At 36.9% G+C, this 19,497-nt stretch overlaps 1 protein-coding gene across 3 annotated transcripts in view; it reads right to left on the bottom strand.

Annotated features, from left to right (window-relative positions):
* Positions 1–19,497, bottom strand: part of LOC139951758 (77 kDa echinoderm microtubule-associated protein-like) — a 67,453-nt gene that overhangs the window by 9,990 nt on the left and 37,966 nt on the right. For all 3 annotated transcript variants that reach the window (XM_071950862.1, XM_071950914.1, XM_071950966.1), the window contains 9 exons: positions 10,576–10,702; positions 9,683–9,832; positions 9,246–9,318; positions 6,560–6,661; positions 5,577–5,672; positions 5,023–5,157; positions 1,930–2,029; positions 1,302–1,450; positions 390–518 (listed from right to left, as the gene is read on the bottom strand). In XM_071950862.1, the coding sequence (XP_071806963.1) occupies positions 390–518; positions 1,302–1,450; positions 1,930–2,029; positions 5,023–5,157; positions 5,577–5,672; positions 6,560–6,661; positions 9,246–9,318; positions 9,683–9,832; positions 10,576–10,702 (1,061 nt within the window). The remainder of the gene's footprint in view (positions 1–389; positions 519–1,301; positions 1,451–1,929; positions 2,030–5,022; positions 5,158–5,576; positions 5,673–6,559; positions 6,662–9,245; positions 9,319–9,682; positions 9,833–10,575; positions 10,703–19,497) is intronic.

The following is a 19,497-nucleotide window of genomic DNA, read 5'->3' as shown; positions in this document are numbered from 1 at the left end:
ATTGTTTGGAGGTACGTAAACACTTGTACCATCCTTTTGTGCACATTTTGACACATGCGCATTGTGAATAGGGTCAATAGGATCAATGCAGAGTGAACTTGAGGGTCAAAACTCTGTATTCCCAGCGATTGTTCGCAAGTGTTGAGCACAATTCAATTTGAAACGAATTGTTCGGTGCAAATTTGTGATTCCGCTTTGCATTTGTAAGACCTGAGGCCATTTTCATAAAGCTGTTTAGCATAAAATACTGCTTGACGAATTTCTTTGCTAAGCAAAAATTGAGTGGGGCACCAGTCACAACAGTGTAAACTTAAAGACCGGTTTCCATACTTTGTGTTGAATTCTGTGTGTTGAACCTTGGAATCTGAAGGAGAGTTGCATGTACTTACCACTACATCAGCAGTGAAGCTATCACTACCGATCTCTCCATGAAGGATGGCATTGCGAGTGGTCCCTACGTACAGGTCCTTGTCTTTACCCACACACAGACAACGGCAGGGTCCAGTGGATTCAGGCAACTACAAACAAAAATACAAATCACATGGATGAGATTTCTTATATCTGGCTTACAATCTCGCAGGCCTGAGTTCCTCTTATGCTAGACCGGGAACTTCCACAGCTAGTTTGATTCAAGAGGTTCATAAGTTCTTTGCATCAACAGAAATACAAATCTACTGGTTTGGACACAACGTGGACTACTTTTTCTCCCTTTGGTGACTGCATTACTTGAAAGTTTGAGAGAGAAAAAATCCTGAAATCAGGAAACACCCAGAGAAATTTCAGTGGGGAAAAGAGTTGTAAACGAAAACTGCAGAATAAGTTTATATCAGATAAGCTCATCAGATAGGGTTTGCAAGTTTGTTGATACATACTGAGACATATACATCAACACTTTGTTTTGTAAGCTTCTCAGGCTTTAAAACATGTAGGTTAACAAAAACAGAATTTTGTTTCACAGAATGTTAGTTTAACTTTCGTTCTGGATTGACAACATTTCTCATTACCTTGCTGTTAATTGAGCTCTTTGTCTCAAGATTGTCCCCCTTAGCACTTAAAAAAAATTGCATATTTCTATATTTGCTTGTCATTTTTTCGTTTGTAATTTTTGGCTGATTTAAAACTGATTTGTATGCTTTTCTTGTTAATTCTGACAACTAGTTTTTGTTTAAAGGGATTTTTAAAATGTTACTCTTTAAGCGCAATGGAGCATTATTTTTTTTTATTTTATCTTTATTATTATTATTATTTTTTGATGGATTGGGTGCTATATAACTATTAATTATTAAAATAATTATTCATACCTCCAGTGAGATCTTGACTTCGTAGGATTCATCGTAGACGTACACCTTCCTATCTCTGCCTCCTCCGGATATGAGTTTATCCTTGAGCATGAATAGCGAGAAGATTTGACCATCGTGGGCCTTGATGGCTTGACTGATGCGGTTGCTACCTGCAAGGACAGAGCATCATTTCATTTTATTTTGGTTTTATTAAAAATACCAAACATAATTAAGTCTGAAGACTAAAAATATTCAGTTTACAAAGAGTGACATCAAAAATAAATAAAGTAAATTAAAAATGAATTGGAGATAAAACATTAGGCATACATGTAGTTCAACAAGGGTTTTTCATCATTCATTATTCTTTTGCAACTTCGATGACCAATTCAGTCTAAATTTTCACAGATTTGTTATTTCATGCATATGTTGGGATACACCAAGTGAGAATACTGGTCTTTGACAATTACCAAAAGTGTCCTGGGGTCGATTTCACAAAGAGTTAGGACTAGTCCTAGGAGAAATACAAAACTTAAGGTTAGTCCTTTAGGGACTGCATTGACAAAGGAAACATTTCAATAACTCAGGAATTCAAAAGAGAAAGCCAATCCTTGTGTATTGAAACTCCAGAAATGCTAGCACCGAATCTTACCCTTAGCCCAGATGAAGATATTTCCATTGGAGTCGCCTGTGAGCAGATCACCATTGCCGGCAAACGTCAGACACAGCACAAACTTGGGCTTCTCATGTTTCTGTCAAGAGATTATATTTTCATTAATACCTTGAGTAAAACCATCTCAATAATACAGCCACAACTTCACAAATAAACCTTTGAAGAAAAGGTGTATCAAACCATTTTTTTGCCTTTGTAAGTATTCAAGAGTAATGTGATTGCTAAGTGTAAAAAAACAAAGTATAAGTTTAGTTTGAATTCATTTCTTGATTAATTTTATTTTATTTTAATTTATCTTGTTTAATGGAAGGGAAGTTTTGTTGTCCTTTTGTAAAAACTGAAACCTAGAAACTGAAAACTAATTCACAATAATGGACGGTCTTTAAGTAACCAGGGCCTTTTCCCAAACCTCGGCTTTGGCTCCGACTCTGGCTTGAGGTTCATCATCCATTTTGGAGCAGTTTACATTTTGTACAGTGTTTCCAAAATAAAATATTAATTTTGGAAATCATAGCTTCAGAATTTTTGTTATCTTGTGTATAGACGATGTGACCTCTGACGTCACATGAAAACCATAACATGATTCGCGTGCATACCGCCGGGCAAAACCTTTGTGTTTTGGCAGCCAGCTAGAAAGTGTACCAATCTTACTGTGACTGCGCAACTCAGTGCCCGGCGAAACATGACGTATAGAGTGTTTTGTCAACAGAGGGCGGTTTGAATGTAAACATAGGTCACATCGTCTATATTATATCAGAGTTGTTGGTGGGTTTTTTTGCGCCAGGAGTGTCATATTGTGGCGCAATTGAAATGTTCAATGTTATTTCATTGTTTATCAATGAAGCAAAGACCTGGCGATGGGGCCTAAGCCAAGTTTTGGAATAAGCCCCAAATGTTCCAATTACAAACATGTTTCCTACCAGCTTTCTCAGTAAATGAACCAAACAATCCAGGAATTTTATTATGAATGTTTTGTTTTGGACTACACCGCTGACCTAGATCGGTGAAAGAAAATTCCAAATTTAACAGCAAATACCAAGGGACTAATGAGCAAAGATTTACTGATTGAAACAGGACTCAAGTTCATCAAAAAGAATAATGCTGATATGTCTTTTAAGTAGCAAATGTCATCATCTTTAAATACCATCTGGGAACAAAGAAATGATTCCCTGAGAACCGAGAAAATAACAGAGGAATAAATGGAAGAATAAAAGGGAGAGACACTCAACCCATTATGGTCCATGCAACAGTGATAGATTTATATGGAACGACAGACAGACAAAGTGCATTAAGATGTTAGATAACAGAAGAGGGGCTGCATGCCAACAAGCATTTATATACCGCTCCTCATTCACATACCTTCTGTAGTCCACGAAGCACGATTTTAAAAAAGGGGGCAAATACATGAAACAGACAGAAGCATCAGAGTGGTCAGTACTCAGACATATTTTATAAAGTTTAACATTTAAAGGAGTTAAAGACAGTGGACACTGTTGGTAATTGTAAAAGACGAGTCTTCTCACTTGGTGTATCTCAATATATGCATAAAATAACAAAGCTGTGAAAACTTTAGCTCAATTGGTCGTCAAAGTTGCGAGATAATAATGAAAGAAAAAACACCCTGGTCACACGAAGTTGTGTGCACGAATTTCGTGACCTCAAATTCTAAATCTGAGGTCTCGAAATCAAATTCGTGGAACAAAAATAACTTCTTTCTTGAAAACTACGTCACTTCAGAGGGAGCCATTTCTCACAATGTTTTATACTATCAACCTCTCCCCATTACTCGTTACCAAATGAGGTTTTATGCTAATAATTATTTTGAGTAATTACCAATAGTGTCCACTGCCTTTAAGTCAATAAGACAGTCAAGGAAAAGACACATTAAGAATGGCATCAACAACTTCTCAAACACAGGCACGATATTTGGTATACTTAGGAATATTTTATCAAGTACACGGGCTAACCAACATGGAATAGGCTTTAGTAGTCTTTTCAGGCTATTTGATCACAACTTTTCTTATTATTTTTCAATGAGCCAACAAATCGGAACTCGGACTAAAGTAGAAAGACTATCATGCCTGCAAACAGGACTTTCATTTGTCATTTGCTTTTTGCTCATGCTTGGTTGGGGTGTAAGAGAAATGGACTAAGAGGCAAGTACTGAATTTAGACAATAGTGATGACGTATCTTATTTGTCTACTAATCACAAAATTGTTGCTGTAGGAAGTCTTTGCTCTATTTAAAACATTAGCTAAATAAGTACAAAGCATTTTGTCACATGAAAGCTCTACGATAATGCAGACAATTGAATATAACATATTTTCTCGATCTATCACACACCTACAACTAATCACCTAAAAGGCCAAGTGTTGGTTTTAATTTTGATGTTAATGACTTAAGAACTGAAAAACTTGTTGTCCCAAATTGTTAACACTTCCAAAAAAGGAGATATCCTTAATCTTGGTTTCTACACAAGTCTATTCTGCCTTCAAATTGTTCAATAATTTTATCCATGTTTTTAAAGGCAGTGTATACTTTTGGTGATTTTTAAGACCAGTATTTTCATTTGGTGTATTCCAACATATACATCAAACAAAAAAGTTTGAGCTCAATTGGTTGTCTAATTTGCAAGAAAAAATCCCACACTTGCTGCATAGCATTGCATGCTTTCCGATGCCTGATAAAGGTGTCATACGTGAAGCCTTTCTCAGTTTCAATTTTGATGGTGAAAAAATGTACTCTTTCCCTAAAACTACATTACTTCAAAGGGTGTCATTTTTAACAATGTTTTATAATATCAACAGCTCTCCAGTGCTCTTAAAACTAGCAATTTTTATGGTTGATATTTTTTTCAGAATCACCCTCCCTTTAAAAAAACATATCAATAAGAACAATTAATTACGCTGTGATATAAAAAACCAAAGGAAACCCAACACTGGCTTCATTTTTATCAGCATTCATTTAGCCCCACAAGATATAGCACCAACCAATGGCAATACATACAAAGCGACTTTTTGTAGTAAGTAAAGTATAAATATAAAAATAAATTTAAAAAATGGAAATGTTACCTCAAAGATGCCAGCTTTCTTGGTCAGTTTGTTATTCTCTAGTGACCAGAAGAGGATATGTCCTTTACCGCAGGAGACCAAGTGGTTATCCACTAGGGGGTGGAACTCAGCTGCAACTACCGGGTCCCCAATAGTCTGCACAAATAACAATCATTTAAAAAAATGGTAAGTCTCAAAGTAATGTTGGATGCTTGTTTGAGCTAAGCAATAAACCTGATTCAGACTTCATTTGACAATATCTTTTCACCCCAAAAGGGCACATTTAACAGGAAATGTCTTGCGTCCTAAGTACAGTTTCGTCTTATAACGTTGTTTTCTTGTATCAATGGAGAAATAAATACAAAATAATAACAATGAAAAACACAGTTGCTTTACTTGTTTTGTATCATGTTTTGTTCACATAAACCCTCACCCAGTCAAAAAGTATGACGAATTTGCTCAAGTTGAAATGTGCTCAACTCTTGCAAAACATTCCCTGCGAATATAGAGTTGTTGCTTGTTGAGGGCCTACAAAATATGAACGAGGCCGGCGCTCCAGTTTCTCACACCCTTACCTTACTCTCAGCAAGCTTCTTTTCTTTGGCCCAGTTCCAGACTGACAAGACATGTTCATTGGAATCATCAATAGCTAAAAGTTTATCTCCTCCATCCTGATTGACAAAATGATCAAACACTTGATTGACATCCACAATTACATAAATTCTGAACCCGTTAATAATGGCTTAGTGATAACATTAAGTGATAAATAGTACATACAGGTATCAATACTATTCACATAAATCATATAAATCTGTTCAGTAAAAAAAGTGTTTTTTTCCCTATAGATAGATAGATTTATTTATTGTCCATTGTTAAAAAACTAGAAACTCTGCATCCACTGGCCAAATACAAGTATACACAATCAATATAAAAACAATATGCCATCATGACGAGAAATGATGCAATCTCAAGCAAGTTAACCATCTCAACAATCATGTCGATTGATTCTTTCTATTGCAAGTTTTATTGCCAGTCAGTCATCTCATTTTCATTTCGAGAGTGACTTCAGAAAATCTGAAAACTATACTGGATAACAAAAAGCTGATTTTTACTATTTAGCAATTATACTTAAAAGAAAAAGGATAAACAGTTTGATTGTTGTTTTCTCTTCAAATCGTTCAACAAAGTTATGACAAATTAATGTTTGTTAACCCATTAGAGACCATACATAATGCCTGTAAAAATACATACATGGCCGCAAAATTTGACCATATTCGACTCAACCGAAAAAGGTCACAGTACAGGTCAAGTTCCGTATTTACATATTTTGTCAATGTTTTCCATTCTAAAGTTCTAAAACAAAACCAAAGTTTTGTATTACTTTTTACAGACATTTTTAACAAAAAAAGATTTGAGTAAAAAAATGCAACCATATTCAGCCATGGCTGGTGGTGATAATTAAACACAAATAAATGTGTTAATGACAAGAGAAGACAAACTCCCTTCAAATACAAATAGAAAAACAAAATCCCTCATGAATATTCACGACCAAACTTACACATTTGGAGAATCCTACGCAGCATACAGCACGGTCAAAGTGCCCGAGTCCAATGATATGCAGTGTGGTCAGGTTGACTGAATCCCAAATGCGCACATGGGGCTGTAATGACAGAAAGGTAGTCATCAGTGTAAGACAGCAATTTTAAAACTTGGAATATTTTTTACATATTTCAGGATGCCATACAGCCTAGGCAGGGGTTCTACAACATTATACAGGCCCCTTGGGCCATGACCTCTGTTGCCCCTGGTTTTGGCCATGGTGCCCTTTTAAAAGTTTCCCTTTTTTAGTCTTTAAGATTTCACCTCAAACAGTCAATTTCAGCTTGGCGCTCCTTGCTTTCAACTACAAAAAATCTAAAAAGCATTTTATCTACAGCTTGCTCTGAAACTAAGATTTACCACAGCCCCCCTAAACCAATCTGTCATTCATTACTTATTCATACTCCACTCCTTGCTAACAGCCATTATCATCCAAGCATAACACTTGCAGGTTGTTTGGAAATTTTCAAAGCAATAGTGGGGATGAAGTGTGCCAACAATCAACGTTTTTCACACATTTGACATGACACCTTGCAGACATCAAGAGGCTGAGGGTTCCACACGGGTACTTGCCTTGGAACATCTTTTCTAAATGGAGTGTTTAATAAGGTGCGAGTTGATTAAAGATACCGTACAACGTTTTTAATTTTTTGTAAAATAAGTGGGCCGGATTGTACGCTCTGTTGGTGTTTAAAGCGAAATAACTGTGCTTGATGCAGATTTTGAAAACAAAATAAATGGAGATCGTTCCATAAACTCTGCCTGACAGTGGAAAGTACTATATGAAAAAAATTCTTCATGTGACACAAACTTCAACATGCAAGGAGTGGTTAGTGATACAAAACAGTTTTAAACCAGTTCTTAATTTTTGTTTAAATGCTCAAACAAGAGGGGAACTTCCATTTTCAAAATAGGGGGACATCTTTCCATAAACTAAGATGCAAATTTGTTTGACAGTGACACAAGTACTACGAAAACCTTTGTTTGTGACACAAAATTACAATATATAAGGAGTGATTAGTGATACAAAAGAGTTTTTAAATACTTTACAAATAACAGTTCACTTGTTTTCGTTTAAATGCTCAAACAAAAATTCGGGACCAAAAAAATAAAGTGAGACCTTTCCATATGTTACACTGCTTGACAGTGACAAATATAACAAAAACCTTTCTTTGTGACACAAATTTCAACATAAGATTTGATAAGTGATACAAAACATTTATTAAACGCAGTGGTACACCGGTTCATTGTTCCTTTGAATGCTCAAACAAAAACGAGGAGAAAATTGACATTTTCTTGAGATGCCACTGAGGGAGTAATGCTCTTATGAATCACATTAGGGAGAGCGAAAAAGCACTAAGAGTTTTCTTGTTAATAGCCAAGGGGTAGAGCATTACATTGTCATCAAGACTCTCAAGGTTGATTGATTCCTCCATTTAGCTCCATTACTACAATAGCTGAGGACAAGAAGCCACCAACAACCAAATCGATAATTTAACATTGGCTGCGACTATTAAGAAGACCCTTGTTATTCAAGTCTACGGTTAATAGAGCTTTGGGGAGAACGCACATTAAACAAAAAGGCAATTAAAACCAAATTGCATGAAGCATGATTAAACACTGGGGAAAAAAACTTCAAATCTGTAATGACTTGATTCTACTACATACGGTCACCGTGTTCCTCATCAGTTGTTTCTATGCAGCATGAAAAATGGCATAATATATTACAAAGAAAGATAGATCACTTTATCATAGAGTATAAAGTTATCGGTTAAAAAATCTACTGTTAAGAAAAGAAAAAAAAACCTTGAGGTGCCAACCCTGTGACCATAAAGCCTGGTTCATACTTCCTGAGAATGCGAGGTGAATGTTGACGTCACAAAACTTGCAACGAATTTGCAGCAGTTCAGCTCTGCTCAACTCACTTGTGAATATCGCTGCGAAGGGATAGTTGTGACACCAAATTCATGTCAAATTCGCATTCGCAGGGAGTATGAACCAGGCTTGAGAAAGGAAATATTGTCACACTGTTGTAATTTGTTAACAATTCTATAAACTCTTTTCTACTCTCATAAACTGCAATGTCAATAGATACGTCCCACTTGACATCACCATAAGCAAGCCGTCTTTATGGGCAACCCTTTTCAAATCCAGTGCTTTGGCTTTGGATTCAGCTTCAGGCTCGGTTTTCTGGTCTGAATCCCTGAACGCATAGCACAAGTTTATTTAAAACAACTGAGGGGCCTAGATAGCCTGAGCCAAATCCGAAGCAGAGGATTTGAAAAAGGCCATAGTCACAACTATGCTTATTCACAAACACTGTGTGCAGCACGGCCAACGTTTGAACATTTTCCTTGCATGTTTGGTCAGTGAAGCACTTGGCTGCATCAGAAAAAAAAACAGAAAGATTGACGCAGCTCAAAGCCAAAATCCAAGTTGCCAGTAAAGACAGCGTCTATGAGAAACTGTATGTATTAAACATCCGAGCATCTTCAACACCTTCCTTAATCATTAAAACACAAAATGTACAAAGTTATACATTTATTTCAAGGCATCTCATAAATGCTCTCAACTGCAGTGCAGTAATCTTCATTGATAAAGCAGAACTTCCAAGAAAAAGAAGAAGAAAAAGAAGACGGTGTTACCTTTCCTTCCTCCTTGTCATGTCCAGCCACCTGGCCTGATGCTATGATCCACTTGTTGGGATGAATGGCGATACTACAGAGAAAAGAATAAGAACCACTCAAGTAAGTAAGGTTGGCGTTGTGGTATCTTGCCTCGCCTTCCACCTCTGGGACCCGGTCCCAATCCCACCTAGGGTACTATAAATGTTCATTCAAAGTCTTTGGCAATAAACAATTTCATTTTAAGAAATTCATAATTTGAAGAGTTTGGATGTTAAGAAAATATAATTAGCTCTTGCAAACTTCTTAATAAATTGGACGTTACTAGATTTTGGTTATGAAGCCACCACGAACCTTCAAATCTGAATAATTTGGATGTTAAGAAAATACAATTAGCTTTTGCAAACTTCTTATTAATTTGGAGATTACTAAACTTTAGTTATGAAGCCACCACGTACCTCTTGACATCATCATTGTGTCCCATGTAATGGCGTTGGGTGTTCTCCTCCAAGTTATGAAGGACTACGACAGCTGCCATGAAGTACACCAATTCACCTGTCGGTAGCAGGTGAAGATTGTTACGGCAGTCTTTCCCTCTGTAACCATACCTGTTCCCACAGAGTTAAGGAAATCACTAGGAACCATACATCCTAAATTGTCTGTCCTTTATTTCAATTCTCCTTTTCTCTAATTGGCCCAATGGAAGATTTTTGACACACGACAGCAGACATAACAGCCCTTCTTGCGGCTCTGCGCGCACATGCTCAGTATTGCGCGCATAGGTCTGAGCACATATACTACTAGCGAGAACTGTAAAAAAGGACCTTCCAAAAGTCTTCCATTCACCTGGGCCAAACTTCATGGCTCTGCTATATATTCAGGTGAATTCTGCACAATTTTGTGAACATCATTCTCCGCTTACAGGACTACTGCTGAATTCCTGTGCTAGCTGTGTATGCAAGCACACCAACAAAATATTTCTACACACAAAATGGTGAGCGTGGCAGACATTAACAGGGTGTGATGTCAGTGCAAAAAATTGTTAAGGAATGTTTTTTACCTAAGCGACTCCATGAAACTGGGCCCAGGCTTCACCGTACCGTAAGAATTGGCGTTTAAAATTTTGTGCTTCACCAATCAAATTTGTGCGTATACTCCTTGTTACTTAAGGCATTCTGGCTTACACAGTTAGCGCAGAAATTCAGCGCTTGCACAGTAAGCAGAAAATGGTGATCGTAAGCACATAATTCAGTGGTAAACAGAGTCTTGATATTGGGCCCAATTCTCTTTACCTAAAGAGGCAGAACTTCTAAGGTTAGTTCACTGTAATAAAGACGTTAGAAAAGGATACACCCATTCTAGTTTCAGCTGTTCAGCAGGGGCCTCTGATTTGGCTTTGACCGAGTAGTTTGTGGTTTCTGTTGGCATAAACAGCGTAACAGGTCGCCCCTTCAGGTAGATACGCACCCATCCTTCATCTGTGTTAGAACACAAGAAAACAAATATCGAGTAAACAAGAATGGTAAGACACATACAGTACATACATACACACATACAACAAAGCATTTGTAAAGCACCTTTTCATTGAGAATAAAGCGCTGAAAAGAGCAAAACCAATTGAACCAAACTACAACATGTTACATCTGATACAAATAAGTTTTGAGAGATTTTTTAACAATCGCAAAGAGTTTTATCAGTTTATTGATGAGAAATGATAGGTTTTCCAAAAGAAAACCCAACCAACTATTCTCTTACTCTCAACTTATTATTATCTTACTCTCCAATGGAGGTTGATGTTGTTAGGATCCAAGCTAGCCTGTGGCTGTACATGGAATTATGAAGTATCATCCAGCTACAGCAACTGAGCGTGCGCTCTCTACATAGGCAGGTGGGCGCACACCTGAGCAACTGGGTAAGAGTTCATAAGTCCATGTGCAGCCACAGGCGTCCTTTGATCTTAAAAAAACATTCCCTTCAAAATACCCTTTAAAGTTACTTGGTCAGCATAACCCCTACTTAAGCTCAACCACTACCAGAAGTCCAGCATTCTCCTGAAGACGAACTGTTCAAAACGTCGAGACCACACCGGCTCTTTTCAGAGCCAACATTCCCACAAAAGATATTTTCACATGGTTGTACACGCAAGTTTACTATCTATTTATAGTTAACTCTTATAACCTCCGATGTTCGAACACTTTACTGAGCAGAACCAAAAGCTCATGACAGTGCAGCGCCCAGAGTATTATGTCACCACAATTGGTGCATCTACAGCTGCAGAGTTTTTTAACATCGACAGTGCCAATACTGTTTGTATTTCACACATCAATACATGTATAGCGGTCATGGATTACTCCATCTGTCATCTAGTGGACACTTAACATCAAATTGAACTGTGAAAGTAACACGGACTGACGATGGCTTAATGTTAGAACAGCCCCACTAGAACCCGCCCCCAACAAAAACAAATAAATGTGAACCTACTCTCAGTAATTAAATTGTAACACAATTCAGCTATGAGAGGTTTGCAGTCACACCATGTGAATATCTCTTCTTCTTTTTTCTCTCTTTTATTTTTGAGTAGTATTGGTTTTGAAAAGAACCGGTGTTTATAATTCAAAGAAATGTTTGAATTTAATTATTTAAAGAGTTTGGTATCTTTTATAGATCAAGTTTTTGGGCCATGACATGAATCCCTACTCACTGTGAATGATACTATGTATGTTACCTGCAGAAATGTCAGCTTCATATAAGGAGTCAAATTTTTAAGAGAAAAAAAAGTGAAAGGTTTACAGGAGAGTCGCGTAAATCTGTTAAAATCATGCTAAAATAATTTGTGTCTAGTGAGACAACAATTATTTTTGTGAAAATGTTTTTCTCGCTTCTCAAAGTACAGCACCTCATTAAGTAATATTTTAAGGGAACCTACCTATTATCATTATTTTCAAACCGTGTAAGTTTAGTGTAAATGTGTGGAGGTTTGTGTTTTGTGTCGTACAAAAAGTACCCAAACCTTGGAATCTGACAATTTATTTTGAATTTTCTGTCCCTGACACTGCTTGTTTTTTAGCACATTCTAAACAATTTAGGCTACATATATAAATTGCACTTTCAGGGTAAAATTTGAAATACTCACAAATACAACTGAAAACCTAGTGCAGACTACTGTGTACACTGTACACATAGCGACTAGCGTTAATAGTGAATTTTTCCTAAAGTAGTTAAGCACTATATAAATACAGTTTTAGTACCATTTATTTTATTTTAATTACTATTTGATAATGCTGTAGCACCATGGAACACGTTAAACGACTCTGCAAGTCTACCTAAATCTATTTTCCAGTCATTAAAAAAGTTCAAACACCCATAATATACAGGAGCTAATGGGGACTAATTGGTAAGTGGAGCAGAGGGGTTGATTTGCCTGAAACTTCACAAAGATAAGGGTTCTGTTTTGCTTTCTCTCTCCAAGTTTTTGTTCTTGCTTTGCCTTAATTTTCTCCACTGTTTTGCCCAAGTTTGGTTGGGCAGTTGCCCAAACCCCATGTAATGAGCCTATTGCTATAAAAAAAAAAAGACAAACCATTATAGGCCAGGCCTAATGCTTCATAGAGAAAACAAAGGCAATTGCCTCCGATACATGCCCACTGGTCGTTACATTGCTGCCGTTACAATACTCCAGTACAAATTTGCAGATTCCTCATATAGGGTGCTCTTTAACCAAGGAAAAAATAGCTAAGTGCCCTTGCCCTTTAAAAAAAAGCGAAGCATACAGGGCTGATACCTGTTCCAAGTATACTAACCCAGACAGCACATTAAAAGGCCCTTAAAAGCCAAACAAACATTGATTTTATTGAGTGGTGAGTATGGACCGTGGGTTTGATTTTGATATATGCAAGGATGATCAATCGAAGGTCGAGTCACATAATCGATTCGGAGTTATTGATTGGTGCTATCTTCACACACACAATCAATGGACATGTACGAGTAGCACTACATGGTATCGCTCCAGTAGTTATCTATGTGGACACTTAATGGTATTAACACACCTGGTGGTGCTACTGTGTTGCTTAATGATAACTTAACACTTCCTTTGAAAGCTTTGCAGCTTTGCTGATTTGGCAGCAGCTTAGCTGATTTGGCAGCAGAATGTAGTTTGGAAAGAGCTTTTCTCACTCACATATGTACGTGTAATGATTTCAGACAACTTCAACTGTGCACTATTAATTAATGCTCCTAAATTAAATTTACATGGGGCGATAGAAAGTACCTGTTTCTCCCTTTAAAGAGGGGGGGGGGGGAGAAAAAAAACCCTGATCATCTTAATTCCTGTCATATGATCCAAGTATGTCCTCCTCTTAAGTCCCACTATCTATGCCCCGCCCCTCCCTTTCAAACCACCTGATCCATAACTAACTTCTATTGCCAAACCAGATGGCCTACATTTGCACTACCTTACATTTACATGGATTTAGTCTTAAACAGAATGAGAAATAGAAATGTGAATACACGTTGTTCATCCATGCTTTCGTAAAGAGGCAAATTCTCAGTGACTACCTACATTGATGAGTGCAGTAAGAAGTAGCATAACGCTTACCCTGGCACCCTAGTATCCTGGAATCTTTTCCCAACAATGCTTAGTGTTAATGAACTTTATACTAGGATCCAAACATCCCAGTGTCTGTATCCCAGTGACCTGTATCCAAGAGTAACTGACACACCCAAGTCCGTCTCCATAAACTGCTTTGCTTTTTAGTAAGCTATTAAACAGTTTGGGTTTGAACAAAGAAAAATTGGCTTGAGTGGGACATGAACCAACAACCTCCAAAGTAATGTACTGGCGCTCTACAAATGAGCTATCCAGCCCTGTGCTGGAGGAACCCCTACAAGTCAATATTTTTGTTACAAACACATAAACTTAATTCATGTGTTCCAGGATAGCTCTATTTGGGAGTGATTACAAACAGGTACCAGCATAGACAGGGTACCAGTGAACAACTTTCCTCGATTGCGCAGCAAAATGCTACACACCATGCATTTGCTACTCACGCTATGCAAAACACAAATTCAGTCTGAAAAATTTGCAGTTTTGCGATACAAAATTACTGAATGAAAAGGTGCCCTGTGCACTCTTCTACAACCACATTACCAGAGCTAAATGTAAGTTGACTTGGTATAAAATGAATGGTAAGCTTTGAGATCGAGAGCCCATACACTTACACTTAACAATTGTTCAGTCAAGAACGAGAGCACTACTGAAATGACGTCAAATGGTACATTTCATTGACACAAGCAGACGATTTTTCTTAACACATAGACAGCAAATGAATGGACAAGGACAATTTATGTTAACTATAAAACCTGGTAGATAGAGCACTGATATTATCTAAGAGCAGGGACTCTATGATGTGACCAGCAGACATGGTCAGATCAACTCAATTAGGTTTGTGCGCCTTACCCAATTTCAATTATGCCTACTGTAGACTGTGCAAGTCTCACGCGCTTCGAGAACCGAAAAATCAAGTCAAACCATACTAACAAAATTATTAAATGAAATTTCTTTTAGAATTCTACTGATATGAAATTTTTTATTTTACAAAAGTGTATCTTAAATGTGCACGAACATTGTATCTCACACGAAAACCCTCAAGAGCAACATTGCTATATCTCAACGCCTTTTGATTTGTGTGCACATCCAGTTTATTTTTTGAGAGATAATATCTTTTGCCGGTTGAAGTTATTTTTGAATTCAAGTTTCCATATAATCTATCAAAAACTCAGAGAGAACAACTTGGTATTTTCAAGGATTGGAAAAAAAAGAAAAAAGGAAAACAATAAAATAGAAAGTGTCAAACAACATGATATAATGCATGTCAAAAATAGAAAGGATTTATTATATTATTGGAAGTCATATTTCAAGTGGAGGTCAATTTTACATTCACAGACAATATATCTATGAGGGAAAATGCTTGTGATATCTTAGACATGCCTAATGGAGCAGGACTGTCTGGTATTGCATTTATAATAATCATAATCATAATGGCTTCCTTCCTGGGCTAAAGATTCTCAATGCAACATAAATCTCTAGAGTGATTTGCAACGGCAAGCCTAGGCAACTCCCAACTCCGCCATTATAGCAGACATGCCTGGACGACTTCTAGCGCTGCCATGAACAGACATGCCTGGGCGACTCCCCAGCGCCTGGCTAACTCGACTGACATAAGACAGCCATAGACAGCTAAACTGTCCCATATGGAAACATACTAAATAGAAGTCAGGATTCTCCCCAGGTATTTTTTTTAAACTATGAGGCATTCTAGACTTTTTAGTGAGTTGTTTAGCTGAAGCACTCTGAATTGAGACAATGCCTTTGGAATGTTTTCTACTTGATGTTTATCTTGGTTTTAAGGCATTCTATACTTTTTTTCTCTTGATGACTTTGTGAAATACCAGGATCGATACATAATTTGCGCATATTGGCGCTATAAGTTAGCATAAGAGAAATCTAGAATTATCCTTTAAGTGAAACAAAAACAATGAACCTGTCTTGGCTATGAAATGCCCGACCTTGCCAAAAACCATTCACCTTGGAAAACATCCGGGGTTGTGGACTTGAAGTTGCCTGTGTATTTGTCCCACTGTAATACTTATTTAGAACATCTCCCAGCACCATGAGCAGACATGCCTGGCTACCTTGACTGACACTAGACAACTAAACCACCCCATGCAGAACAACTGCAAGCCATGACCATGGTTTTTCATAAAGTAGAGGGTAGGGCTACATGGTGCTGGGTTACTGCTTTACATATGTTACAAGTTCTGTTTTTTAATTGTGCATACTAATATTTTCAGCATGATTTCTCAAAGCCTCTAAAGGTGGGTTATTATAAACATCAGAAGTAACTTTACACTATAAATGAAAGCTTTAAAGCTTATTTTTAAGTGAAGCGAATTGTTTAGTGCATGTTTTCCTTAAACAATGACAAATTGTTTCTTTACAAAAATTAAAGTCACCTGGAAGTGGTATTTTTTCAAAATCAAGCTTTTGTCACTAATATATGTGTTTTTATGAGTTGAATGTGAATAAACAGTTAACTAAGGTTTTAAAAAATCATTTCTTATGTTATTTACAAATTTAAGAGTAGACCCCGACCCGGGAGGGCGCTGTTTGTGACGTCAATCGAGGCAGACTTTGCCTGTAATGCGTATAGTAAACACAATTGCAAAGTACATGTACGGACCAAGTCGTGAGTTTGTACAGAATTACATTAAACTTACATTGAACACAGTTTAAAGATGATGATGATAGAAAGCTACTGAGGTGCTACAGTTTTTGAGAAATAAAACAATTTCACAAAAACAATTTTCGCCTCAGTAAGACGGAAATTATTTAAGCATGTAAATGGATTCACGCGACTCTCCTGAAAAATTTGCTCTGTGATTCTCACTCATTTTCTCAAAACCGTGAAGACTAATAAAGCTGAAACCTCTACAGGTAAATTATATTTCATTCCTCTTCATGCACAGTGAGTAGGGATTCATGTCTTGGTCAATAACTTGTTCTACACACAGTAGCAAAACCCTGTAACAAGTTGTAACCATTTGTATTAGCCAGTCATTCCCATGGCCAAGAGTCACAAGAGTCAAATACACACCCATTAGTGACGGACCCAAGAAACCAGAACGGAGTGTTTCTTTTTACTACATGAGCAGCTCAACTTGGATCACTTCCTTCTGTGTCATTTCCTGTGGGCCTTTTCTTCGTCAAGTCATTTGGATATACTCAGCTGAGAATGAAGTGACTAGTTGCCAGTTGAGTTTAAAATTCCAAGTATAATTCATGTAGGAAATGTTGTCTGCTTTCTACTACTACTACAACACTGAGCATCATCAGTGTTTGGAACAGGAAGTACATATGTAGCCTATGCATTTTTGACCAAAGGGCTCTGTTAGAACTGTTTTTCCATCAAAACATTCAAGGGGCTTTATTAAAGGAATATGACCAGGAGCAACGCAGGCAACTACCTCAGTTACCTGCGCTGTACTTTGTAACCTGCTATCAAAGTATTTGTTTGTTCATAATTAGGCAATATACTATTGGATAATGCAAACTTGATATCTTTTGACGCGACAGGTTGAATGTACTTTTCTCTTAGTAAAGGGGTCCTTAACTAAACCCACACATATTTAGTTTACACATAGAGCAAGGCACAATGCCAGGATTTCTCATCGTCTGGCAAGGTCTAAAGTCTATATGTACATTATTGTAGCAGACATTACATTATTGTAGGATATGAATGGATATCAGAGAGAGAACCAATCCAAACACTTCATTCATCAGCCCACTCAGTGCATGAGCACTTAAGGATGACCTTAAGAGGTCACGACCTCTCTAAGGTCAACTACAAGGAAGGAATTACAGGAAGGCAAATTTATTTTCTTGTGCTTTTTTTCACTCAATATTAAAAAAACCTGAGAAGTTAAACATAATGATAAGCACATGTACTATTATGCATAATTTTGATAAACTAAAAAAATTGTATTTTGAAATATACAATGTAAATGACAACAAAAACAGCATGCCAAATTGATTTAAAACACCCAGACACCCACTCTGGCTAACACTATGTTTCCACTGCAATAATAAGGCACCATACTCACGAGAGACCTTGATCGTCTTTTAATGACTGCATTGGTGCAGGTATTCTCAACTCTGTAACATGCCTCATATGGTTTAATTATTCAATAAATAAGACTGAACATTCTCTTATGAGGAAGGATCTCAATAAATCACTAAAAAACAATAGCTCAGCTTGTTATTGTTATCATGTAGTGTACATGTATCCCTAACAAATTTAGCCTTGAGGAAAGTGGGGGGCGGCTGCAATCAATATCAACAATGGGCCATTTTTCTTTCAGAGATGCTCATGCACAAAAATTAGCTCAGCACAAAATAATTTGCTTCTAAGAGTAAAATAACCAGCCAAAAAACCATACCACACCTACCACTCCAAATGAGCAAACCATTTATGACTGGCATCCTGCCCCTTTTCGATTAGCAAAACAATTGTTTCGCAATATTTCCCGTTTTTAAACAGAAAATATATGGCTCAACTGTTTTAAAAGCAGCTCTATGAAACTGAGCCCAGATGACTGCACTGTATGGATACCCAAAAAGATGAACAAGCAAACATATAAACACTGCGCTTTTCATACCTTTTATTTGTAAAAGAGATTGACCAACAACTAATCCCAAACATTGGACTGCGTAAAATGTTGTTACACTTCCAGAAAGTAATTGGTGGTTCTGATTATGAAATACTTGGAGATCCATTCCCAAATTACTCCTAACCATTACAATTCCTCCATAATGCTTTGCCTCAATGTGATATCTCCTGTGTATTGCAAACCATCCATTCCTGACATAAGGCCAGGTATATAGTTTCAGTGTCGAATCATTGGATTATTGAGTTACCATAGATTGGAGTTTCCTTGATTGATGTACAGGGACCTCTCAAGATGCATGGCATATTAATGTGAATTGAGAAGAATGAAGAAAACATCTGGAAAATACTTAGCAGTTTTGACGTTTGATCTGAAATATGCTGTATTTAAAGCTTAAATCGCTTCTGTATTTCTATCCGCTCTTGGCATTCAACACTTTTGTCACTTAAGTTTGCAGGCACCTTTGGTAATTGCTAAAGACAAGATTCCGACTTTTTGAGAGCATTTAATCTCAATACTGGCCATTGGAGTCACAAGAAATAATTAAGAAGAATTTTTTTGTACTTACTGTTTTCAAGTATCAGGTTTAGGACTTATGAGATCAAAAATCACTTATTTCACTAATTTCTCAAAAACTAGCATTTCGAGGAGACAAGTTTCAAGTTTTCCACTATGACCATCTTAAAGGAGTACATCCGAGATATTTACATATTCAATCTTTGCTAATGTTATGCACACCTTTCAACCCCTGTACGTAATTATATATACAAAACATATGACATCTCTCCTCTAGGCAAAGGGAGTGGATTTGTATAGCATGCATCTCTTGTGCTCAGGAATTTAGGTATTAGGTCATACGTGCCATTTGTATGGGTTTCATATTTTTTCACGTTTTTGAGCTCCTCGTAAATGGGGTTATTTACCAAAAGTGGTCTCCTAATTATTTGTTCCGTCCCTAAAAAAAAATCATTTCCTAAGTAAAAAAATGTATTTGTTGATCATTATTATTTTATCTTTTAATTTTTACGTATTTTTCATTTAATTACCTTTT

This window comes from Asterias amurensis, chromosome 1 (genome assembly GCF_032118995.1).
Source record: "Asterias amurensis chromosome 1, ASM3211899v1".
Taxonomy (NCBI): domain Eukaryota; kingdom Metazoa; phylum Echinodermata; class Asteroidea; order Forcipulatida; family Asteriidae; genus Asterias; species Asterias amurensis.
The sequence above is the reverse complement of the archived record's forward strand: the minus strand, read 5'-3'. Positions and strand labels throughout refer to the sequence as shown.